The sequence below is a fragment of the Pseudorca crassidens genome, chromosome 13 (genome assembly GCF_039906515.1).
Source record: "Pseudorca crassidens isolate mPseCra1 chromosome 13, mPseCra1.hap1, whole genome shotgun sequence".
In the NCBI taxonomy this organism is placed as follows: domain Eukaryota; kingdom Metazoa; phylum Chordata; class Mammalia; order Artiodactyla; family Delphinidae; genus Pseudorca; species Pseudorca crassidens.
The window spans coordinates 20,400,999-20,424,980 of NC_090308.1; the positions used below are offsets into that span (position 1 = coordinate 20,400,999).

General features: G+C 41.8%; 1 protein-coding gene across 8 annotated transcripts in view; it reads right to left on the minus strand.

Annotated features, from left to right (window-relative positions):
• UTRN (utrophin) overlaps window positions 1-11,555 on the minus strand; it is a 492,142-nt gene extending 480,587 nt beyond the window's left edge. For 4 of the 8 annotated variants that reach the window (XM_067701862.1, XM_067701864.1, XM_067701861.1 and 1 more), the window contains exons 1-2: window positions 11,096-11,555; window positions 6,079-6,243 (exon numbers count right to left, since the gene is read on the minus strand). In XM_067701862.1, coding sequence (XP_067557963.1) covers window positions 6,079-6,157 — 79 coding nt within the window. In that variant the 5' untranslated portion in view covers window positions 6,158-6,243; window positions 11,096-11,555. Of the gene's footprint in view, window positions 1-6,078; window positions 6,244-8,955; window positions 9,132-10,448; window positions 10,685-10,756; window positions 10,972-11,095 lie in introns of those variants that run through there. The other 4 variants (XM_067701857.1, XM_067701859.1, XM_067701860.1 and 1 more) reach the window with 4 other exon arrangements.
• Between the last annotated feature and the right edge of the window lie 12,427 nt (window positions 11,556-23,982).

Genomic DNA, 23,982 nt, shown 5'->3' on the forward strand with positions numbered 1-23,982 from the left:
ATCAGACCAGGACTTAAAACTGTGCCATATCGCAGTGCATCTGAAATCCACTACCTTTTTTTCACCAGTCAGTTAAAAGCCTTGAGCAGCAGGCAGGGGAAAAGAGAAAAAGGAATTCATGTCAGAAACAGATTATCAATTTTTCTACCTTCCACCCAGAGGACTGCTAACTCTTATTTTCCCCTTTGCTAACTCTTAACAGAGAACGACAGACACAATCATCAGGGCCGGGAGCAGCACGCTGTCTCCTGCAATCGGCCCTCCTTTAGCAGGGCTGTGATGCCAGCCGGAGGCCTGGAGCAGCTCTGTCTCACAGCCCAGGGTCCCAATCTTGTAACTACGAAGGAAGAGGATATATAAATACAATTGATACTCTGCAAATTTTCTAAGAGATAGATTTAGGTACAAAATAAAAAAGAACATTCCGGCAGCCACAGAATAAACTACCTGGTAAATTAGGAAACTGGGCACTCTACAGAGGTCAAATGAGGGTTTCTAGAGTCGGATCACCTGAGTTCTCACCCCAGCTCTGGTACTTTCTAGTTCTGTAGCCTTTTTCATTGAATAGACATTCACTGCTCACCTACTGTGAGCCAGACACTGGGCTTGGTCCCAGGGATATATGGGTCCCTACTCTTGTAGAATTAAATTTTAGTAGGAAGGACATTAACAAGCACAAAAAACAAGAAAAGTACCAGATAGTGATAGAGCATATGGGGAACTTAAATATAGTGATACAGTCAAGAATGACTGGGAGAGCTACTTTCTGAAGTCAGCAGGGAAGTTCTCTCAGAGGTGACACTGAAGCCCAGCTCTAAATGACAAGAAAGAGCCCATCAGGCAAAGGCAGGGGAAGAGGGGTGTGCAAAGGCCCTGAGGTAGGCATGACTGGGCCTTTGGAGAAATAGAAAGAAGGCCAGTGTGGCAAATTATTATACTTCTGTGTGGCTCATGTCTGTCATCTGTGAAGCAGTGGTTGTGAGGATTAAACTCTGAGCACCACATCTGCACACTGTATGTGTTCCGTAAATGTAAGTTGCTAGAATTATCATCATTATCATCATCATCATCAGTGAGATCCCATCACTGGAGGTGTGCAAGCAGAGGTTGGGTAACCACCGCACAGGCATGGCCAGGTGTTGGGCCTCTAAGGTTCCCTCGACAATTAGATCCCAGGATTACACAAGAATAGAAAAGGTGAAGAAAGAAATGATAACACTGTTCCACTCAGGCTTCCTGCCTAAAGGCCTTGAAAGAATGCTTTCAATCATACAACGATGTGGAGTTTACCGACTAATTCATTCAACAAATGTTCCCATCTGAGCATCTCTGCTTCTAATCCCTAAACAGTCAAAATCCCCACTTGGAGCTAGTTGGCACAGTCTTTAGCCCTGAAGCCTACCCTCTTTAGGGGGCTTTGAGCTAAAACTTACCACACCAGCACTGAGAAGAACAGAAAAGGTTGACTTATTCTATGTTACTGGCATTAGTGTCAGCTACTGACAGAATAAAATAGCGGAGAGGATAGTCTTTGATTTTATACATATCTCAAACCATTTTATTATTTCATGTTTAAAATGTTCCAAGCAGAAGTTTATGCATCACAGACTCCACTGACAACATATTTCACTTAAAAACAATTCGTACTCTTGGCCTACTCTCAAAATACTTAATAAATTGTTAAACTTTCTGAAGCCCACTAATTCAGGCTATCAAAGATGCACTCGACGGATGAATTTGACTTGCGTGTTTTAAGTTAGGGAAAGATCTACTTTTACCCAAGCCCAGGCCCTGAATAATTAAAGGTCATATTCTTTCAAGTTCTTTTCTAAAAGTCACTCAAATCCAAGGCAAATGTATTACAACCATAAAGAAATGTATGACTTTTATATTCATGAAACTATTTCCTCACCTACTCTTGATAGTTCAGATTTCTGCTTAGATGGTGAAAATGACTTTAAAAAATTATTAAACCTCATACACTGCATAAAGCAAATTAATATTGAATATGGTCAATATAAACAATCCTAATACCTTAACATAAAATGCACCAATATTTTTATGATGCCAGGCTTTTAGACTGTCCAAACTCAAGGATTTGGAGAGGAAGAGGAATCGTCATAAACCAAGAGATAAATTTACCAGTATAATCTCAACATCACTTCTCTTTTCCACCCTAATCTCTATGCCCTCCTCCATAGCTAGTCCCTCAAAAGGAAGAAACATATAGGAACAGATTTGAATCAAAATTCTCCTGTAGGACAACATTCCCTTAAAAAAATGAAAAAGCAAAAATTCAGCATAGAACATATCCAAGGAGGATCTTTAAAAATATGCATTATAGGGCTTCCCTGGTGGCGCAGTGGTTGAGAGTCCGCCTGCCAATGCAGGGGACACGGGTTCGTGCCCCGGTCCGGGAAGATCCCACATACCTCAGAGCAGCTGGGCCTGTGAGCCATGGCCGCTGAGCCTGCGCGTCCGGAGCCTGTGCTCCACAACGGGACAGGCCACAACAGTGAGAGGCCCGCGTACCGCAAAAAAAAAAAAAAAAAAAAATGCATTATAGCTGAGTAATAGTCCATTGTATATATGTGCCACATCTTCTTTATCCATTCATCTGTCGATGGACACTTAGGTTGCTTCCATGTCCTGGCTATTGTAAATAGTGCTGCAATGAACATTGTGGTACATGACTCTTTTTGAATTATGGAATGGACCTAGAGTCTGTCATACAGAGTGAAGTAAGTCAGAAAGAGAAAAACAAATACTGTATGCTAACACATATATATGGAATCTAAAAAAATAAAATGATGAACCTAGGCACAGGACAGGAATAAAGACACAGATGTACAGAATGGACTTGAGGACACAGGGAGGGGGAAGGGTAAGCTGGGACAAAGTGAGAGAGTAGCATTGACACATATACACTACCAAACGTAAAATAGATAGCTAGTGGGAAGCAGCTGCATGGCACAGGGAGATCAGCTTGGTGCTTTGCGACCACCTAGAGGGGTGGGATAAGGAGGGTGGGAGGGAGACACAAGAGGGAGGGGATATGGGGAAATACGTATGCATATAGCTGATTCAATCTGTTGTACAAGAGAAACTAGTACAACACTGTAAAGCAATTATACTCCAATAAAGATGTTAAAAAAATATATGCATCATATGTAGATGAGTCCTTTGACTTAATCTGAACTGAAGATCCCTGTTCAACATGTAAATTTTAGAGTACCATGAGAACTGACCACTGAGTTAATATTTACCTTAAAAGAATCAAAAAAGTGCCTTCCAGAAAGCAAGGTTGGAACTAATAGGCCCATTCATATCCAAATTTATCTACTGCTTTTTGCAACATAATCCAGCCAAAAGAATGTGATTCAGATCTCAGCTATGCAACTGCTAACTTTTCAATGTTTTTTGAAGTAGGAGCCATCAAGAAAAAAAAAAAAAGTAATAGTCATCACCTTGGCATTAAAACACTCGAAGCAATTTGAGATTTTTAAGAATACTTTAAAAATACTTTAAAGATGTAAGAAGTAATACAGGCTCATTGAAAAGCTTTAGAAAGTACATATGAGCAAAAAGAGAAAAATTATAATCCCCAAACGCCAAGATGACCACTATTAACATTTTAGTATACACTCTGCTAAACTTTTTTGAAAAAAAAATATTTTTCACATAAATGACTTCCTATTGCACATATTTTTTATGTAACATCAAGAACATATTTCTATGGTCATATACATACACACACATTTTTATGAATGTATAATCTTCTACTTTATGAATACATGCTAATTTAATTAGCTCCACTGAGTTTCTATATGATTTATTCAAGTGCCCTACACTAAAAGGAACAGAGTAGGTTAACCATTGTTTCCTAAAATTATTTTGCCTATGACATCCTTATTTGAATTACACATTAGAACTTATGCTGCTTTCAAAATACTTTGGGAAATTATGATCTCACCAATCCTCAATATTGGATTTTTATGGTGTTTATCATTTTTTTCTGTGATCAAATTTTTACTTATATATTTCTGTGTGTTCCCTAGGAACAAAACTCCAAAAATGGAGTTACTGGGCCAACTGGTATGCATATGTTAAAAACATGTAATAGGGCTTCCCTGGTGGCGCACTGGTTGGGAGTCCGCCTGCCAATGCAGGGGACATGGGTTCGAGCCCTGGTCCGGGAAGATCCCACATGCCATGGAGCAACAAAGCCTGTGTGCCACAACTACTGAGCCTGCACTCTAGAGCCCACGAGCCACAACTACTGAAGCCCAGGCGCCTAGAGCCCGTGCTCTGCAACAAGAGAAGCCACTGCAATGAGAAGCCCACGCGCCACCACAAAGAGTAGCCCCCGCTCGCCACAACTAGAGAAAACCCGTGTGCAGCAGTGAAGACCCAATGCAGCTAAAAAATTAAATAAATGAATAAATAAAATTTTTTTAAAAAAACGGAATAATTTTTGCCCAACTATCTCCCAATAGTGTATGAGAATAGTCAGTCTTTTGAAATAATCATTTTTTTTTGAAATAATCATTTTTAATTTAAAGAATAGTTTGAAAGTTATGGGTACTCATCATATATACCCAGTATTTTTAAACTTATATAATTACTTTTTTATGAACATGGCTAAAGTACATAGTTATAAATATCAAAGGTCTTACTGTAATGGAGGTCAGGAAACTATTTAAGAACATAACATAACTCCTCACAATTTATAGAACATGACAAGCATGGATACATTAAATTGTCTCATGTTCATTTTCCTCCTTGTTACATTTATATATTTCTGGATATACATTCTATACTCTTTAAGAAGATATTAGTAATCCCTTATATCAACATAGTACTCTATACTACTAAAGCATTTAAATCAAAAATAATGTGGGGGCAATAAAACATTCTCAGAGCATACTTTAAAATTAGATATTAAGCTGTACCCCCCAAAATATCCTCCAAGCTACACAATAGCACCTACATATTTAGAGCCAAGACTGTAATACCCAAAATCTTTACCAATCAACCAACAATAGTGTCATAGAGGGAAATGTATCTTAAATGTACATCTCTATTAATTTGGAGCTTATTTTCAGTGCATATTTCTCCAGATTCATACAATAAGAAGTAACTTCCTAACATAATAAAGATGGTGCACACAGTAAAAACAGACTTTAGGTTCCTTTTATGGTTTTAAAGTGACTCTGGATGTAAGTTTATAGCCCAAAGTAACTCTCAAAGTTACTTAAGTATAGTGTTCACACCCAGGGTGGAGTTCTGTGCAATTTTCAAAACTCAGAAAGGTCCTGCCTGCTCAAAAATATCTCCCCATAGAGTCTAGCTCAGAATTGTATTTGAAGCTTTTTAAAAATACATAAATTTTTATTCAATAGTTCTGTAGTGGAGACAATGCATCTGCATTTTTTTTAAAAAAAACTCCCCAGTTGATTCATTTGTACAGCCAGAGTCAAAAAGCACTCGGTTATATAAAAAAAATTGGGGGAGGGAGTGGTATCCTTAAGTCCCCAATTTAAATGTTCACAGAAAACCATTAATCTGTCTTAGTCTAGTTTATTATATTACCTAAGTGGAAACTGTGCCTCGAGAAGGTTCATAAGAAGTTTCAAAATGGGAAGAACAGGTAGGAAGACACCTGTTGGCCTAGAAGTGGTCACCAAATGGGACGGAGGAAAGGCAGTATGGAAGCAAAATTCAAGAGGCTCCATCCCAGCAGAAACCACAGTACTTCTTACTTTAAGCATCATTTTTTTTAAGCTGCATTTTGTGTTCAAGGGGTTTCTTATCAATGAACAGCAATCCACTAACAGGTGGCAGTTTCACCAAGCAATGTCAAGCAACATACCAGGAGACCAAGTTGGGTTGAGAAATTAAGATAGGATACAGAGATATTATATTACCATTTACAATGTAATAGTCATTTGTCAGAATTATGTTTCTCAAAAGAAGTTTGTCTCACAAGAATAGTACAAAACAAGCCAATAAAAACCTGTGTCTTCTAAGTAGTTTATGCATAAAAAACATTCATTTTCTTAAGCTTCCATTACTTACCAGATCTGGACTTAATGATGTCACTGAACTCGTTCTGCCCATCGTCAGCCCTGGCCTCGTGTTCTCCATACTTGGCCATCTTAGCTGAGTTTCAATATAATCCAAAGACTTTACAAGGTCCTCTTTTTAAGACTTTCAGTTTTCTATAATGATCAACATCAATACCTAAAGAGAAATGGGAAAGTATTGATTTGAAATATATATATATGACTATAACATATATGTTGACATATATATTAACATACAGAACATATCACATATATTGCTATAATATACAACTATAATATGTATAATGACTATATAATATATATGACTATAAATATCAAACTATACATATACATTATATATATAGTCATATACAGTTATATAAAGTTATATATAGTAACCATTCATTCGGCAAATATTCAATCAGACTATGTGTAAGGCACTGATCTGGGCAATGGAAATATGACTATCAAAAAGAGACACAGCCTGTACTATCTTGAAATTCATAGACACCAAGCAATTAATTATATAATGAATTATTTCATTATAATACTAACATGTTACGAATGTATAAACGAGAAGCATAGAGTAGTATGAGCATACAGAAGAAGAATCTGATTTGCTCTGGGCAATTAAAGAAGGCTTTCTTGAAGAGGTGACATTTGAGCCAAGCCTTCAAGGATGAGATGAATTTAATTAGCCAAAAAGAGAGGTGGGAAGAGAATTTCCCATGTTAAGTGGCAGGAAGAATCATGGAGCATTCATGAACCTGAGCAAAGGCCAGTGCTTTTGGAGAGAACAGCCAAGAGGAGAGAGACCTGTTGAACTAGGTGAGGTAGATAGGACCAGGGACAGGGCCTTAGAGACCATGTCAAGGCTTTCCTAAAGAGCAGTGGGGGGACTTTCCCGGTGGCACAGTAGTTAAGAATCCGCCTGCCATTGCAGGGGAACACAGGTTCGATTCCTGGTCCAGGAAGATCCCACATGCTGTGGAACAACTAAGCCTGTGCACCATAACTACTGAAGCCCGCGCGCCCTAAAGCCCATGCTCCGCAACAAGAGAAGCCACTGCAATGAGAAGCCCACGCACCGCAATGAAGAGTAGAAGAGCAGACCCTGCTCTCGACAACTAGAGAAGGCCTGCGCGTAGCAACGAAGACCCAACGCAGCCAAAAAAAAAAAAAGAGCAGTGGGAATCCCGTAGATGGTTTTAAGCTGGGAAGCAACATGATTGTGGCCTAAATAAGGGCACATGGAAAGAAGTGCGTGGACTTGTGGTATATTAGATATTAAGTAAAGGTCAATAGGATTTGGAAACTGATTGGCTATGAGACGCTCAGGATACTAAGGTGCAAAATGACTGGCCAATTTTGGCTTGGGCGATTGAGTCATTCACTGAGCTGGGGAACACTGGAGGATGAGCCTCTAAAGGAAGAAATAATGAGTGTGATTTGGATTTACTGAGTTTGAGATGCCTCTGAGATATACAAGTGCAGATAACAAAAAAGTCTGATCTCAGGAATGGTCTGGATTATATATAAATCTGAACGGTTACACGTTATATCCATTGACACAGATTTTATTCTGGAAAATACATGATGAAAATTCTGCTGAGAATACATATCACTCAAAATAATTTTAATCTGTAGCAATTAATTAGTCAGAGGCACCTTTAAAATTTAAAGAATTGAGGATTCTATCCTTCAGTACCACTTTTCTTTAAGAATGTCAATAATAATAGCCCTAGTACTTTCTGGAACACAATGCCCAAACAATCCACACAGAATCAGAATTCAAGTTTAAGTTCAGCAACTTGGCTATATCCTAACATCCCCTATGAGCACCCCAAATGCTAGTTAAATAAATTAATCATTTAATTGGGAATATAACACTCAACACATCCAAATATTAATCTACAAGCAACAGACATTAATTCACATATTACAATAGGTATCACAAGCAGAGTTTATGGCTAACTAGGATAGACAACTCAGTTCTTTATTTCAAGGATACACCATGTGGCATTATTATTTTGTAATAGATTTCATTTCACATATTTATGAAATAATTAGAAGTTTTATATATTACAATGTTTTATGACATTCAAGGGAACACCGTATTATTTTATAATATATAAATATATAAAATATATTATTTTTTTCCTTACCAGTTAGGAAAAAGGTGTGTTCTAATAATAAAGAGATCAAAATTACCTTAGAAAAATGTTTTAAGTGTTAAAGTGTTTGACGCACATGAAAACTGTGGTGGATTGCTAAAGCTTTAGGAACAATTTCCTCTCTAGTAGGGAGGAATACATGGATTGTATCATCAGCCTGCCAGATTTTGTGAGGGTATAAAAAACATTTTTCATTTTTTATATCGTCCACTACTGTTACGCTTTATGGATTATTATGTAATTAAGTTCTTTTTGGGAGGTACATAACTGCAGAAGATTTGCTGAATTCTTAAGTGTATTTTATTATATTCAAGAACCAAAACTTTGTTCAGAAGAATGCACATAAAATTTCATTATGGAAAATCAGTTTTGCCCCCCAAAAATTCTCTTTACTAGAAATGAACTAATTATTCCCTTTGAAAGATATTTCTAATGCTCTCCTTCATAAGTGATCTTAGCCAAGGGTCTTCTTCAACACTTTCCAAAGACTTTTCCCAGTCCCTAAAAGATAAGTAAACTGTTCACACAGAACTTTATTTCATTGGCACATTAATATTCCTTCATTATAATATTTTATTTTGCCATTACTTAAGATAAACTCTCAAATTTTCTCTTCTTTATATGCTACAAAGATACAGCAGTAAGGGGGATCAGAGGACAAGAATGGGAAGGTGGGAGAAGCACATAAGACCATTTTAACAGTAACAGATACCCACTGACTGACACTTGGTGCCACTAATGGGCAGGGGTCTCCAAGCTGAGTAACACATGGCAGCAATTCATTATTGGTTGTCAGAAGACAGATCAAACTTTCATCACCAACAATGTGCCTCCGTGTGAGCCTCCACTTCTACATCAATAGTATGGAAGCAAGGCCATTTTCCACACCAAGCTAGGCGAGAAACAGAATAAATGAATGGGATATCGCTTTACAAGCTTTAAGCCCTCTGCAGTTGTAATTTATTGTTACCTCTGCTCTAAGTTCTGTTGCCTCGTAATGATGTTCTGCACAGTTTAGCCAGCTCTTTCTCACTGAAACCAGTACACTCTATACTCACCAGCCTTCTTCAGAACGTCTCTGGCTGTCTTATGGACCAGAAGCCGTGAGTATGTGGCAATAAACCCGGGTTGAAAGTATGGGGTTGGCCTTATGGGCAAATCTACTGTTTTAATTTTTTTTTAATTTGGAAATTACAAAATGTAAGAATACAAACATGTTTAACAATGTGCAGTTATGATGGAAATATGGTGTGGGTCCTTAGGCAAAAACTATTCATTCATTTCCACCGGGAACCAAAACCTAAGAATGCTAGAGAGAGTGGAAAAGGAAGCCCAGAGGGCCAGAGTTTGTGGCTCCGCTTGAAACTTGGTAAAAGACACCGCCCAGTGCCAAGAACTGCCATTCATTCTCGGAAGCGCTCCAAGGGAAGGTTCCTACTGTTGTGGTTAATGCTGTTTACAGGGGCAATCAATTTTAGGTAAACACCTTAAGGAGAGTTAAAGAGCTGTCTCCTCGGTCCCATAAATGCGGGTCCAGGAGGCGGGAATGACTCCGCGTAAACCTTGGCCCTCGCCGCCTGGCCCTCTGGAAGCCAATGCACCCAGGAGCTTCGCATTCCAGCAGCTCTCGCCTGACTCGCGGCGCTATCGGCAGGCTGCGTGCCCCGGGCCCACCAGCAACCAGCCCGGAGGGGCCCACGCGACTTCCTGAGGCCCATGCAAGTTACAAAGGAATGGATGAGGCTACTGCCGGTGGTCCCTGAGGCCGCGAGCTCCCGCCCGAACCCCGGGAATCGAGGCTTTCCCGAACTCGGTTCACGCCCGCTACGGCAACTGACCGTCCCAGGGGGAGTTCCATGAAGAACCGACCCGCGAGGCCCTGGTGACCTGGAGGTTGGTAAAGAGGAGGCTCTCCCCGGGGCATCCCTGTGAGAGAGGCTGTTAAACCCAGGTTAGACCCGGGCTCCCCAGTTAAGCGTAAAACAAAGTGAGAGCTCCCTGGCTCTTGGAAGTCGGACACGTTTTCTCCTCCCCTTGAAACAACCCGGGCACGAGCCCCTTTGGTAATCTGGGGCTTGGCGAAAAAATTCACTTTTAACAGCGTGCCTTCTAAAAGTTGCACAGCCTAAAATTAGTGCTGTCTTGGTTTTTAAAGAGGCCTTGGGCAACCAGAGCCTCGGACCCGGAGCCACAAAGGGACATGAATTACCTTACCACTTGCAGCAAGAGATGCCAAGGGTCCGGGAAACCAGAAGAGGCGACCGCGCTGGACTACGCACCGACCGAGCGCCCCTCGTCACCTCTCCAAAGCCCCACCCTCGGGAGCAGCAACGGCCCGGAGGTCGAGCACGTTTCCTGCCAGGCGGATAGCTGGGAACCTCTCCCCTCCCTGTCCTTGCGGACACCTCCGGGGCCCCGCCTTCCCGGGGCTGGGGTATGTGTGACAGGCCCTCTAGGAAGCCACGTCCCCTCTTGGAGATCACTGGCCCGGCGCGCACGGAGGCGCGACCCTCTCACCCTAGCCGGGAGGAAGACTGGGGGAGTCAAGACGGAGTCCGGAACCAGTCGGAGGAGTTTGGGTCGTCGCTACTACACGGATTCCGAGGACCTTCTCGCCCGAACTCTCTCCACGTTTCTGGCATTCTCTGTCCCGCCGCGGGGAGCTGAACTGGGGTTCCAAGGAAAGTGCAAGCAAAAGTTGGTTACGTCTTAGGCTCAGCCTTGAGAAGGAGCTCGGGACGCTGATCCTGGGCGCGTGAGCCGCAGGAAAGTCCATCCTTCCCACAGCCTACGCCCCGTTTCCCCGGGGCTGTGGTCACATAACCCGGCCCGAGGCTCAATAATGCATGGGCTTACCTGCTCCCGTGACCCGCGGGCCCGCCTTGCCTGCCCGCCGCCGCCGCGTCCCGAGCGGGCCGAGGGCTCCTCTGCTGTGTTTGAGGCGTAGTAATCGCGGGGGTGTGTGCGAACGTGAGCTCTGTGATGCGATGGTTTTTCAAAAGGAACTATGGAAAACCAGACAAGATCCGAAAGAAAAAAAAAATTTTTTTTGACACCCGACTGAAAACGCCCCTAACTTGTGCAATCTTCCTGCCTCGTAGTTCCGCCAAAAACAAAAACAAAACAGTCCAAGTGCAAACCTGGAACGGGCGCGCAGGCACCAAGTTTGCCAAACACTAGAGAGTTTTCCGTCTGCTGAAATGACCCGCAAGGAGGGAGGCACCGCTCCCCGAGATTCCCCAATCGGCTTCGGGAGCCGGAGGCTCCTCCTCGCCCCTCGGCGGGAGAAAGCCCGCTGCAGGCTACGGCTGCCCGCTCCCCTCCTCTGAGGAAAGGCGACTCCACAACTTTGTGCGCGAGCGGCTCGCTCCTCCGGCTCCGCCTCCTCCCTCCCCCCCACCCCCGCGGGCCTGCCCCTTTGTTGGCGAAGGGAGAGGAGCGCCGGAGGCCCAGGAGGCAGGGGAGGGCACAGGACCGACGGGGTGCGCGTGGCCGCCCTCCTGGGAACTGCCTCTTGTCCGGTCACTCGGGGTTCGCTCTCCCGAGGAGGAGGGGGCCGAGCAGGTCCGGCCAGCCGCTCCCCTCCCCCTCGGCTCTCCAGCCCCACTGCCGCAGGGCCGGCAACTTTGTTTCGGGAGATCGGCTCCTCTCGGCTCCGGGTTCGGCCCCGGCCCGGCGCAGGCGGCCACCGCAGGCTGGGCTCCGGGAACGTGGCGCCCGGGGTCACCTGACCGCGCGCCCCGTCAATCAGCGCCCGCCGCGCGCGCCCTCCCGGGCTGCAGCAGCCGGGCTGGCGCTCGACTGGCCTGGGGCGGCGCACCCGGAGTGGACTGTGAGTGCCGAGAGCCCAGAGCTAGCATGGATGCCTCGTGCTGACACGATCCCCTTTATTCAGATTATCCGAAAATGTGAGTCACACCCACCCCACGCAAACCTGGTCTTTGGTCAGGGTGGTTTTCTTTCTCCCATCTCAGTGTGCTGATGTTGCTGAATTTGGGGTCCTAGTTCCAAGGGTATATTTATTTTATATAGTTTTCTTGGTGTCATTTTTAATGTTAAGAAAAACTTGAAATTTTGTTTTACATTCGTTCATACGTACAAATACTGTTTGCGCTGACCTTGTTTTTCTATTTTTCCAATATACATACGCACAAACATCTATTACACAGCCTGTTGCAAGGCTGAGGTGACGGCATAATATGAGTTTGTGCTGTGTGTGAATTTTTCTTACTTACATATGTCATTCCCAATGTGTTCCTCTGATTCTTTTACATGATCATCACACTTGGGAGGGGGAAAAAAAAACAGCAACCTAAATTCCTAGTTGGTATAAACAATGAGGAAAGGATGATTGATAAGGGAGCTCTGGTTTATTGCTGGTTTAATATTTGAGAGTTAACAATTTACGAGGTAGTAAAGATAAACCACTAGGGGCCTTAAACAAATTTTTCAGAAAGAACTCACTAGTCTTTTATTAGTTATAAAGTACAAGTTTCCTCAGTCCATTGGGGGGTGGGGGGAGGTTCTGAAAGATAGTATTCCTTATAAAGTCTCTAGCTTAGCCTCCTTCCTTTGGGGGGATTTTCTTCACATAAGCCAAATAAAATCCAGAAGATTAATAGGAAGTGGGTATAATTTATTCATCCACTTTCATTCATTCATTCATTTTACAAACACCAGTTTGTGGCCTTCCAGTTCCACTGGCACTGTGAATAATGCAAAGATAAATCTGAGATGTTGCCTTAAAGAACTTCAAATCTAGTAAGTGAGATAAGGCAAGTAAGTAAGTAAGGAAATGCAAGATCGGCGATAAGTGCTGTAAGAAAAGGACAGATCAAGTGCTTTTTGAGTCTGTCTGTATCAAGGGAGACTGAGGTTTCTTTTAACTGATAATTCTACAGACCCTTAAAGCTGCTCATCATGCTCTGTATCCCGGTGGAGTTAATGGAAACTCAGATTGCTTCCTTTAAAATAAAACCACATTGGAGCGTCTGAGGAGTTCATTACTGAAAATTATGTAAGTGAAGAGCACTTTGTAAATTGCAAAGTGATACACAAATATTTATTTAACCCAAAATTTTGGAAAAACACAGTCGTTTGGGGACATAGAATTTCTGAGAATTTCTGAGTTTTCAAGCTCTGAGGGGATGTTTAGCTAAGCTTCCTGGAAAACCCTAAGGAAAGGGACACGTGGGACAACAGCCTCCGTCTCTATGATACTGACTGCAGCCACGCCCAGCTTCAGGGGCTTATGGGTGCCTTACCTGGGAACCTGTGCCTTACCTGTTTCTAGCCCTTCTCCGCTCACTCAGAGACTGATATACCCTGTAGACCATGAGCAAAAGGAGCCAAAGAACTTCCTACTGGTGGGACAACCAAGCGTCCCACTCGTCCTGCTCCCTGTTTGCTTTGTAATTAAGGAAACAACACTTAATGGGAGATTTTGACTTCAGAGGACTACGTTTCCATAGAACAGACAGTGCGACCTTCCTTCACAGCCTGAGAATGGAGCTCAGGGGAAAGTGGAGACAGGCCATGAGGATGTGGGTAGCAGTTACTGCCCCTGCGACCAACATTCCAGCTGCAGTCCATGTGCCTGTGATGAGGTTTTGTCTGCCCACCCCGAAGATGGATGTAGAACATTCAGAGAAAGTGATAGGAATGTGGCCTGGATCTGCCATTAATCCAAACTCTGAATTGCCTCACAGTCACCAGAGAACAGTGAAAATTCAAGAAAACTGAACTGATAATCTCTGGGATAAAGCCCTTGACATAGGAGAAAATATGATGATATGAGTATAGATTTCTATATAAAGGTGTAGCCATGTGTAGGTATATATAATATACAGAAACGTGATTCCACATAGATATGGTTCGTATACAGGAAACTGCATCCTAACATAAGAGCCAAAAAGAAAACTTTGCGACTAAACTTTTATGCAAAATTATAAAAACAGTTTCTCTCTAAACGATAGAAAAATGGGGAAATGCACAATGTATAAAAAGCAAGGCGCTTCCTCAGCTTTACCATTGGTGTTGACTGTGAATAAATACCCCACATGGAAGCATTTAAAAGAGGGACATAAACTGGAGAATTTACCTCATCTTTTTCAGGTCAAGAAAGTATAGCTCTGTGGCTTATATATAATAAAACTATAATATTTGCTGAATATTGTTGCTAAATTCTTCAGTCAAATGTCTAATACTTGTGCAAGTTGAAGAAACCTATAAATAAAATTCATTGATATAATTAAAGAAGCAAAGAGATAATAATATATGAAATTTTTAGAGGATAATTAGCACAAAGGCAGAGTTTCTTACAATTTAGTGAACTTAAGAATCACCAAGGAGCATATTTTAAATTCAGATTGCCTGCCAGCTCCAAGAAATTCTGATTTACTGGGTCTGGTGAGGCCCAGGAAGCTGCAGTTTTAACAAGCAACCCCTGAGGTTAGATCAGGATGGTTGGGGAATTGCACTTTGAGCCACTGTTCCCTAAGGGGCTGGCCTCAAATAGGCCACTTTGGTTGATTGGATGGGTCTAGAAATTGCCCTAGGAGAAAAAAAAATCCATACTGGATCCATCATACTTTCAAAATACCCACGATTAGCCTTAGCTCTTTGCATTCAAGTGTTTCATTCAGTTGTGGATCGCCCTTGAGATTACCAGAGGTCATTCACATCTCACGAGCCTTCTGGGCAATTCAGCCTGCTCAGTACAAAGCTCGCCCGCATGCTCTGCAGGGAAGGTCTGATGGCAGGAGGCCAAGAAGGAGAGGACTGTGGAGGGTATGGGAGCTGAAATGCAGGGTCCAGAGAAGCTAAGGACAAAGCACAAGGACTAAGCTGTTGGGGAGAAAAGAGCAACTGATACAAAAGGATACAATAAAGGAGGCTCTGAAACAGAAGAGCTAGGAGCAGAGAGTAGAGGGTGTAAACACAGAACAACTCCTTCAGGTGTGCCTGCCCACTGGCAACCAGAAAACTGGCGTTAGCATCCGTGTTACTTTTACTTGGTTTCATTTACTTTGCATAATTTTATCATGTTGGCACTCGCAGGGATTTTACAGAGTCTCTCCTTCAACCCTCTAATTTTGTGGGTAAGGAAACAAATGAAAGATGCAAAACTGACTAAGGAGTGCATTTAGGTAAAAAACAACCTATTGGCAGAAAATGTCCAAATTACTAAGAAGGGAAAAGAGCATCGCTGTGCTATGTAAGTTCATTCTTAACCTGAAGAAGGAGGAGGGCAGAAGATAATGTAGCTGAAAGATAACAGGCTGGATTTAAGTTACCTAAGTGCTAATTATTATATTGATGGTTCTCAGCTATATGACCTTGTGGACCTTAACCTTTAACTTCCTGTCTGTGAAACAGAAAGAATATCTCCCTTGAATGCTGTTGTGAAAATCAAATGAATTACTTAATAAAAACTATTTATCACAGAGTTTCGTACTTTTAAACTTTTATTTTGTTCCTATCTCTTTCTCTTAATTTAAGAGGATTTGGTGCCATTTGTAATCATCTTCATTTCTTATTTTTTTTGAAAACATTCCTGGAGCTCCCATTATCTGCTGAGGGGCTGGGTGTACCAATGGGAATAAGCCACAGTAGCTCTCTTCAGAAAGCTCCTGTCTAGTGAGAGAGACCAACACTTAGATGGACAACTATAAATTAACATGGGTGCACCAGTATAGCCAAGATGTAACATGAGCCTGGAGAGGAACATGTAACCCAATAGGAGGAGACAGGGACAGAGGGGTATCAAGAAGTGACACCTGAGCTGAGCCTTAAGAGATCACAGGGATCATAAAGGACATCTATTGTCTTGCCTCTGCCTAGCATCTTTTCTATTCTTTTGGAAGGAATGTTACCTCTTCCTTTAGGTAATTGCTCTTCTCCTGCGCCAATCCAGTTTTGTGAGGCTGTCAATCACTTCTCCATCTGGCCTTGGGGTGGGCTTATGACTTGGAAACAGCCAATCATAGACCTCAACCCCAGTGATAGTGATTAACCGGAAGAGAGGATGGGAGATGCAGGCTAGGCCCATCTGAGTCCTTCCAGAGGAGTTTTCACAGTGACACAGAAAGGGAAACTTCTCTTTTTTCTCTTTGGATTAGTGAACTGGAGTAGCATAAGATGGAATCCCTCCACACCCATCTCCTGCTCCTACGGCTAGCTAGAGTTCTATACCTACAGAGGAGAAAATGAAAGCGTCACACCAGGAGCTGAATAAATACGGAAAAAGAGACTTGAGGATGTAAGAGTCCCTGGAAGGCAGTGCCCTTTTTATAGCTCCCTTTTTTCTGAATGTTAACCTGTGTTGGAATTCTATCACTTATGACTGAACGAGCCCAGTGTAATATAAAAATTAACCAGGTAGGGCTTCCCTGGTGGCGCAGTGGTTGAGAATCTGCCTGCCAATGCAGGGGACACGGGTTCGAGCCCTGGTCTGGGAAGATCCCACATGCCGCAGAGCAACTAGGCCTGTGAGCCACAACTACTGAGCCTGCGCGTCTGGAGCCTGTGCTCCGCAACAAGAGAGGCCGCGATAGTGAGAGGCCCGCATACCGCGATGAAGAGTGGCCCCCGCTTGCCACAACTAGAGAAAGCCCTCGCACAGAAACGAAGACCCAACACAGCAAAAATTAATTAATTAATTAATAAACTCCTACCCCCAACATCTTCTTTAAAAAAAAAAAAAAGGGGGCTTCCCTGGTGGCGCAGTGGTTGAGAGTCCGCCTGCCGGTGCAGGGAACACAGGTTCGTGCCCCCGTCCGGGAGGATCCCCCATGCCGCGGAACGGCTAGGCCCGTGAGCCATGGCCGCTGAGCCTGCGCGTCCGGAGCCTGTGCTCCGCAACGGGAGAAGCCACAACAGTGAGAGACCCGCGTACCACAAAAAAAAAAAAAACAAAATTTAACCAGGTAAAGAGGAGACCTAAGTGAAGGCCTGAGGGTAAGCGTAGGAAGTGTGTGTGTGGTGGTAGGTTGCAGGAGGAACGCTTCCTTTTGTTGAAGTCCTGCTTAACCCCCTCAGTTGTCTGTGGACAACGCTAGACATGCCAAACCAGATACATCCACTGCCTTAGCCTGGTAAGGATGGGGATCACCATCTAGATTTCCAGGCCGTGGTCATACATTTTATATGCCTACGTTGTGCATTTGTTCCCCCACCTTAAACTCCAGTTGGATATTGCAGCTGGAATGTGTCCTAAATCAGCCTGTCTGGCAAGAGCCGTAACCCTCAGCCTAGCTCTGCCTTCTTCCTTGCCCAGGGCCAGAGTTCAGGTTCCTGGATGTACCCTTGGGTCCACTTACAAATAGATACACCCCTCTGGCATTGAGAATCCAGCCTGGGCTGTGCTCCTCCGGTTCCAACGCAACAGGAAGGCTTGATGAGGTGAGGTCCGTGTTCCTGATGCCCCTCTCGGGGGCAAACGTTGAAGTGCACAGCTGACTGATTCAAAAGGGACCTGCTTTACAGCCCAAGCTGTCTCCACGGCCCTTCTTTCCAAGACTCCTCCCTCTGGGCAACGGCCTCTCTGTATTGTGGGAAGACTTAAACCCGAGCCTGACCAAGTTATGATGTTAACCAACTGGCCCTCCTTTAGTAACCATTTTTTTGCATCTTGAAAACTCTCTTAAAGTGTTCAAGCGGTTACCAAATTCTTCCGTGTTCTCACCCTGCTTTTAAGAGACATATTACTGCATCAGTTTCCCCATCCTGTGTTGTGTGTGCCCGGAAGTCAGCGGACTTCTCCCTCTGGAGAACCAGCAGGGGCCGCAGATGCACAGGTCAGTGCCTCCTTGGTGATTGTTGCGCATTTCCGGCCATGTGGACCTGAAGAAGGACTCAAAGATCCAATCACTGTAACAGGGTAAAATATTTGGGCAGTTTATTGGTAATGTGCAGACAATTTTAAGTATTGATTATTTTAATAAACTATTTTACAAAATTAGGGCAAACTGGTTTTTAGTGTAGTTACAGTCACCACAGATCTCAAACTAGTGGCTGCCTGCACTAGAATGAAATTATGTCACCGCATCAACTGTATCTGTCCTCCAATAAGCATCTTTATTCATGTGTCTGTTCTTTGCAAAGAAAAGCAATTCTACTCAGGTACGCACTGTGCCCCTGCTCTGACACAGTAGTCACCTCCACCAAGGAGGCATCCCAGAGATCTAAGGACCTCAAGGGGTCATTGGTCAACTCACATGTGCAGGCAGAGCCTTCTTTAGAGAATGCTTCTAAATTAAAATAAGGGCCAAGTTTTTGTTCACATTTATGATCCACTTGGCATCATGAAGTACTATTTTATTTGTTAGAGACTAATATAAAAAGAACAGATGCAGGCTCAATAGGTCAAGGTTACATTCTTGCTAAATGATGCCTATATGATAACGAATCTTGCTATGTGAAAAAAAGGTTTCCCTGTACTTCAAATTAAGAGAAATGGGCAAATTTGTTTCTCACACAATACATGGTAGTATGTGGATGGTGGACATAGAGATAAGTACCGTATTTATATTTAGAGTTGCAATTTATTTCCACTAAAATGACCTTACATTACATTTATGTCGTTAATTTGAATTAAATATGTGACTTTCTTGTATTAATTTAGGGGTGGTGTTTTTTGTTTGTTTGTTTGTTTTTGCTTAAATAAATGCACAAGAGCTGTAAGCATAAATTGTCTATATTTACATTTAAATACACATTTAAGTAATATTATAATTAAAATAGTGTAACTCAGTGAGAGTCTATAGATTGTATTTTTACTTAAATAGGGTTAGAACATTACTCAAGTTTGAAAAACTCTGGGCTAACACATAATTGTGTTGACTGCTAAGTACAATCGTAGATGTTGTTTTTTTTTTTTTTTCTGCGGTACGCAGACCTCTCACTGTTGTGGCCTCTCCCGTTGCGGAGCACAGGCTCCGGATGCGCAGGCTCAGCAGCCATGGCTCACGGGCCCAGCCACCCCGCAGCGGGCACGAACCCACGTCCCCTCCATCAGCAGGCGGACTCTCAACCACTGCGCCACCAGGGAAGCCCTAATCATAGATCTTTATAAAGTATTATCAGAAACATCATATGTCACTGTGTTTGTATAATGCTGAATACTTCAATCTCTATATAGTCAAAAACTCAGTTTCAGTGGCTTCCAGATAAAGATGGAGATTAAAAACATCATCTAATTTTGCTTCTTCCAAAACTCAACTGAAACTAAACCTAAGAGACATATTTTAAGGCATAAGACTACAAGATAGGGCTTCCCTGGTGGTGCAGTGGTTGAAAGTCCGCCTGCCGATGCAGGGGACACGGGTTCGTGCCCCTGTCTGGGAAGATCCCACATGCCGCGGAGCAGCTGAGCCCGTGAGCCATGGCCGCTAAGCCTGCGCATCCGGAGCCTGTGTTCCGCAACGGGAGAGGCCACAACAGTGAGAGGCCATCGTACCGCAAAAAAAAAAAAAAAAAAAAGACTACAAGATAAAGATGACTATGACGACAACAATTTTGAAGCAAGAAAGTAGATGGTCAAGTGGAAACTGACTTTGCAGGCCTGAAAAAGACTAATTAAGTCAGCAGTGGAGGGAGGCTGAGAATAAATCTAATTTCCACTGAAATGTCAGCCCCACACCCAGGAAGTGATGGCACCAGGAACCCTAAAAGAGGAGAGTGATGGGGGAGAAAATAAAAAGGATTGGTTGCAGGAAAAAGTTAGATCCCTCAGTTCCTCAGCCCTCCCTAAACAGCTGGGCAACTGCCTCTCCCCAACCCCAGCAGAAGATCAGAATGTTTTCTCTGGATCAGGGAAACCAAGCCAAAGGTAAGGGAACTATACTCAACGAAGGGAGGATTGAGTATGCATATTCGAGGCTTATATTTCCAGCCTCTGCTCCCAGTGCAGCTCTCAGAATACAGGCAGTGGGTCTGTATTCTCCACATGGGGATATAGATAATGTAAGTACATTCAATGGGGAATCTGAACACCCAAGAAGAATCACTTAAAAGCAGACAATAGAAGTTCCAAAACAAACAGATGACCCACATCACCTACCCACAGAAAAAAATGAAAGTCATCCATGAACTGGGAGTTTCACTCAGCTTTTTATTAGAACACCCTTAATCATGTACTAACAAACAATTTAGAATTGTCAGACATCTGAGGATAACCTCTCACATAAATATCGGAATAAAATATATAAATAGATAAAGGCAAGTTGAAGTAAACAATGATTAGGCTGGCAAGGAAAAAAAAATTTTTATTACTATTAATATCTACAGAAGAGAGTAGAAGCTTCTGAATTAACGAAACAAGAATAGGAAGCTCCAAAAAAACAGAGTTGCAGAGAACAACAACAAAAAAATGTAAACATTGTTCTAAAAATGAAAACTCAATAGGTATATTGGAATAGAATATAGAAGAAATCTTGCAATAAGAAAACAAAAATTAAAAAAACTTGAAAAATAGGAGGGAAAACATAAGCAAATTAAAGGACAAGTCCAGAAGTTCCTCGAAGAGAGACTAGAGAAAACAATTATTTCATCAATGAAATAATTTAAGGTTTCTGAAAATTGCTGGATATATATTTCTAGTGTGAAAGGGCTTACTGAGTGTCCAGCAATGAAAATAGGCCCCCACCAAGATACATCATAGAGATATTTCAGAGCACAGAAGACAGAGAGAAGATCCTACAAGTTTCCAGAGAGAAGGGAGTGGGGGCAAGGTCACATACAAAGTAACAGGAACCAAAATGACTCTGAACTTCTCAACAGCAACACAGGAAGTTAGAAGAAGAAATGGAGCAATGCATTCCAAATTCCGAAGGGAAATGATTTTTAGCTAATATTAAATGACTGGCCAGCTTTACAACTAAGTTGTAAGGAGAAAAATCTTTCACTGAAAAACTTTACCTTCATTCCACACACGCATACTTTTTCTCAGAGAGTTACTGAAGGATATGTACAACCCAAACAATGGAGTAGATCAAGAAAAAAGAAGACATGCTTTTCAGAATAAATGAGATCCAACACAGGATGAATGCAAAGGAATTCTCATATTTGCCCAGAATCATGCACCAAGCATGGGGGCAACCCATCTGGACTCATACAAGCCCAAATGCTCCAGAAGAAACTTAAGAAAATAAAATTGATATAATACTCAACCCAAAGAAATATACTGAGAAGATATTTAAACACCTGGTAGACAAGTATACCAAGAAATGGTAAGCATGTACCTAGAAAACTAGGTAAATGAGAAAACAACAGTTCTTAACTAAGGGAAAACTACAAGTTGTGCAGTAAAGGAAAAGTAATCAGAGATGTTTACTAGATGACTCAATACCGAATAGCCTCCAGAGTCATAATAAGGTTAACCCTGAACATTGAGTGAATTAAAATTACAGTATATCTCAATCAGGAAGATGAACAGTAGAGAAGTGTTTATGACTGGGTTCGGGAAGAGGGGAGGAGACAAGATATTTAAGTCTTCATCTTCATGACAGGAAGTCCATAGATAATATCTAAACCTGAAAAAAACAAGAAGGAATATTACAAGTGTGTGACAGAGATTTGGAGGTAATATCAGAAGAGTAGCTTTAAAAGTTCAAAGTAGATACTTCTGAGAAAGGGGATATGGAGAAAAGCAGTTGGAGACTGACATCTGTCTTTGCAAACTTTGTAGAACTGATTCTTTAAATTATGGACATATTTAACTTTAATAAAAAGAAAATAACAGGCTGACAGAATTCATAAGTACGTGCAGAATAGTATGAAAAGCAGTGGTTTATGGTTAGACCAGAGACCCAGATCTAAGTACGGCAGGCAGGCCACAGTATGATTTTCGTGGGCCCTAGGCACTTTTGACTTTGTGGGCCCCTTCCACTATAATATCAATATTTTAAGTTATTTTCGATGTAATTTATATACTTTGACTTTTTTCTTTCTTAGACAAAATTTAATAAAATTTCATGAGCTTTTTACAAATATCATGGGCCCTAAGCACTGCGCCTACTGGTTAAATCCACCCTGCAGAAGAAAGAAAGGAGAAAAATACAGGTTTCTGTTTACTCTGTAGTTAGCAATGCTCTCTGTGCTAGGGATCAAAATTTCTAGGTCAGAATGATGGCAAATTAAATAATTTTATAAACAATAAAAACTTTTTTTGCTCTGATCCAAGCACTGTTAGTACAAAACTGTTTTACACAGTATTTTCTCTTGATTTTTCTAAATTTATTTCACAGCAGTAACATCATGTTGAAATGCTTGAACCTAGCTGCTTAATGTAAACCAATATTAAAGTTTTTGGATGTATTTTCAATTTTCCATAGGGTTATTCTCAACTGAATACAATATTAAAAGGCTTTTCTGTCTCCAGTTCTTTCTCAATTATTATAAAGTGAACCTGACATTTGCTGTTACAGTCTTTACACGTCTGTATGAAGATTATATCATACATTGTGATCAGCTTAATCATTCCCATTTCAGTTGTTTAAGTTGAAGAGATCAAGACTTTGTGCCCAAAGATGCAGGTGAAAATTTAAAGAATTTCTTTAAAATTTGTTTGAATAATAGTACCTTGCAAGTGTGCAACTCTATATATTTGTCTCAGTACTTTCTCTTTTCTACTTGGATGTCTTTCTATTGTTTCCATTTCAGCATATCTAAAACTGAACTTCCCTTTAAGGTTATCTCCCTCTCTTGACTTACTCAATCCATTCAATTGGTAACACAATTCTGGTCACTCTAGCTTGAACCTAGGATTCTTGCCTCTCATCCCCATGTTCAATATCTAACTGATTAACAAGCTCTGTTGATTCTTCCTTCGCAATATTTCACATATCTATGGTACCAGATCCCAACCTTACCACTCCTTCTCTTCTCTGTACTTGAACTTTTTTAATGGCCTCCTGATTGGCCTCACTCATCCAGCTCTTTCTCCTTCAGTCTATCCTACGCTTTTCATTACATAGTGCTGTTATGATCATGTTGTTCAAGAGTCTTCAACGGCTCCCAATTGCCTCCTGGATAAAATTGGCCATTTGAGTCTGGTAGCAAACTACTCTTTTGCTATTCTCAGATCTTTTAATTCACTTTTCGTCAAAAAATCTTTTACAGCACACCCCCATACCTTTGGTCCCTCTGTTCTTTCTTCTGGAGTGTCTCCTTGTGACTTCTCCCTTTTTATTAATATGGCTCAAGTCCATCTTCTCTTTGAAGCTTTTCTTGACTACTCATCCCATAATGATTCGGGTTCTTTGGATTCTAAACTCTTATTGTCAGTACCATTCATTTAAAATGTATCATAATGCCTTTTGGAGTTCCCTGGTGGTCTAGTGGTTAGGATTCAGCACTTTCACTGCCATGGCCTGGGTTCAATTCCTGGTCAGGAGACTGAGATCCCACAATATATGCAGCCAAAAAAAAAAAAGCATCACACTGCCTTTTATGTTTAGTTATAGCCTCTTATTTATGCATCTTGTTGCCTAAATAAATTTTAAGCTCCTGAGGACCCAGAGTGTGTGTGATACTAACATGGTATTCGTCACATAGTATGTGTCCATTCAATAATTGATTGATAAAGGAAAAATATTTTTGACTGAGCTTTTCCATTTCCATGTAGATACCTGGCATTATAAATATATATATGAATGTGAATGTACTTAATACCATTGAACTGTACACTTAAAAATGGTTAAGATAAAAATTTTGTTATTTATATTTTATGACAATTAAAATTA